The sequence below is a fragment of the Ostrea edulis genome, chromosome 10, assembly GCF_947568905.1.
Source record: "Ostrea edulis chromosome 10, xbOstEdul1.1, whole genome shotgun sequence".
Classification (NCBI taxonomy): domain Eukaryota; kingdom Metazoa; phylum Mollusca; class Bivalvia; order Ostreida; family Ostreidae; genus Ostrea; species Ostrea edulis.
The window spans coordinates 36,727,309-36,729,687 of NC_079173.1; the positions used below are offsets into that span (position 1 = coordinate 36,727,309).

Sequence of the window (2,379 nt, forward strand, 5' to 3'; positions counted from 1 at the left end):
CTATAATCAACAATATCACAATATCAGTACATACAACAAATCATACATATTCAAATCACTAGCGCTTTCTGGATTTTAACATCCATCCTCAGGTGAATACAAATATACCTTTCAAATTTGGATAACTTCAAGGTTAAAAGTCTGAGATTGAATAGTGATTCTACATGTATATGTACCATCAGAATCAACACCTCCATTTAAACCATGGACATTTGGTTGGCCTACTGACAAGTTCAGAAAAGTCTCTTCCCCAGGTGTTAGTGGTGGGAGGGGTGGACCTCCTCCTGTCTTGGGCTTTTTGACTGAATCAAGTTTTTCTTTGCCTAATTGAAAATAGATGCTAGAGATTTACACAATATATGATTGAATTATTCAAATAAGGTTTTTAATTTTTAAAAAAAATTATAATCTCATCAAAATACCATACAATAAAATAAATGAACAATAATGATAATGATAAAAAAAGATAATATTGGTTAAAAAAATTGATATATTAATATATTTCCAAAACTTCAGATTGATTTGATACATGTTTCTATTGCTAAATTTAATACAAATTGATAAATCTTTTTCATACTTCTCTGTTTAATGTTGTAATATTTTTTCTTCGCTTCCTCCAGACCTCTCATCTTGTTGTCGAATTGTCTACAAAGCATTAAATTACTGTAAGAGAGGAAATTTAATTTCAAGTTTAAAAAAAAAAAGACAATGATGGGAATTGAACCGGGGACCTCTTCAGTTGGGATCGACGTCGTTACCACTTGACCATTTCACTTGTGTATCTCTGAACGATATATTTATATACCCTTTATTTGTAATCATTTTTTGTTGAAAATTATTTCGGGTTATGTTATTTAAAGAAAAATGTTATTTAATGAAAACTTTTGACATAAAACTAATTATTGATAAATATTTATAATGTCACATGAAACAGTGCATTGCATGCTGGTCATTTTTTTTTAATGTACACATGATACACCTTTTTTAAAACCTCGAAAAAAGCGGATTTTGGTGGTGGATTTTATTTATATAATCTATTATTCGGACACAAATCATGCAAAACTTCAATTTATTATTCGGGAACAAATAATACAAAACTTCAATATCTGTTATTAGTATACAGAGGTCATAAGTCATTTACAGAAACAAGTACCTGTGATACAACACTATTCAGAAGGGAAGTGCCCATACAGTGTAGCTGTAGTCACCACGTTTGCCCCTTACTTATGGGAACACTGTACATATACTTCATCACCATGGAATAAAGAACTATAACACAATTTGAGGTGTTACATTACTATGAGTAAAATCGTTGATCCACCCCTTTTAATCGATGGATGCCGCGTACGTGAAGCTTAAAATAGATTTGGAAAGTCCCTCCAAATCTGCTTTGAATCAGAGGAAATACTGGCATGATTTCTTTATATCTCCAGGTCAGTAACAAAGCAATTTTTATGAATAATGATGATGGTACGAAATAGTATTTAAATAGTTTTTAAAAGTCACATTTCCGGAATAAATGCTATCGTAAAGTCCGCGGATTGAATAACATGATCATGCGACCGAATTTAATCAATTCGTCGTTTATGATATTACATTTTGAATTAAGAATTAAGAAAATAATGTTCTTACGAATTTAACTTGTCAGCAACCATTTGCCATTCTCTGTCTTTTATTTCTTTAATCTTTCCGGACTTTCCACAACCCTTCAGAGGTCCAAAGAGGATTTCTGCTCTCGCTTTCACTTCCTCTATTAACAGAACTTCTTCCTCAGCGGTCCAATTTTGTGCCCTAGCTTTCTTTTTTACTTCCATCGTCTCCATATTAAAAGGAAATGCAGCAGACGACAAAATTTCAAGACGTAATATTGGTATATTTACATGTTTCTATGACGTTTTCTCACCTTTTTAACATTAAAGAGCTCTACAGGGCCGCTACCAGCGCTGAAAAAATTCCGCGAAAACTGTCGCGCACGATAAGATTCTCAACTCAACTCTTGAGAATATACTCATCTAAGAATATTCTCAAATCGATTTATGACGGCTGATTTGAGAATATTCTTAGCTGAGTAATTCTCAAGAGTTGAGTTGAGAATTTTTTTGAGAATTCTCAAAGTTTTATGACGGCGGGGCCTGACTTGATCAATATATATCCTTAACAGTATCATATTTTGTGCTTAGATTTATGATGGCATGAAATTAGTTCACTGTATATTGTTTAACCTACCGCTCGAGAATTTTTAACTCATATGGATATCACAATTGCTGATGAAGAACTGCAAAATTCAGGCATATGCTCGGCACCTATGGCTTATGAGCAAGGATGGATCTTTATCGTACCACACCTGCTGTGAGACAGAACTTCCAATTTTTGCGGTCT

At 33.0% G+C, this 2,379-nt stretch overlaps 1 protein-coding gene across 2 annotated transcripts in view; it reads right to left on the reverse strand.

Annotated features, from left to right (window-relative positions):
* LOC125651061 (uncharacterized) overlaps positions 1–2,128 on the reverse strand; it is a 2,390-nt gene extending 262 nt beyond the window's left edge. Inside the window, exons 1-3 of one of the 2 annotated variants that reach the window (XM_056151214.1) lie at positions 1,633–2,128; positions 578–645; positions 177–323 (exon numbers count right to left, since the gene is read on the reverse strand). In XM_056151214.1, the coding sequence (XP_056007189.1) occupies positions 177–323; positions 578–645; positions 1,633–1,823 (406 nt within the window). In that variant the 5' untranslated portion in view covers positions 1,824–2,128. Of the gene's footprint in view, positions 1–6; positions 324–577; positions 646–1,632 lie in introns of those variants that run through there. The other variant, XM_056151213.1, reaches the window with a different exon arrangement.
* Between the last annotated feature and the right edge of the window lie 251 nt (positions 2,129–2,379).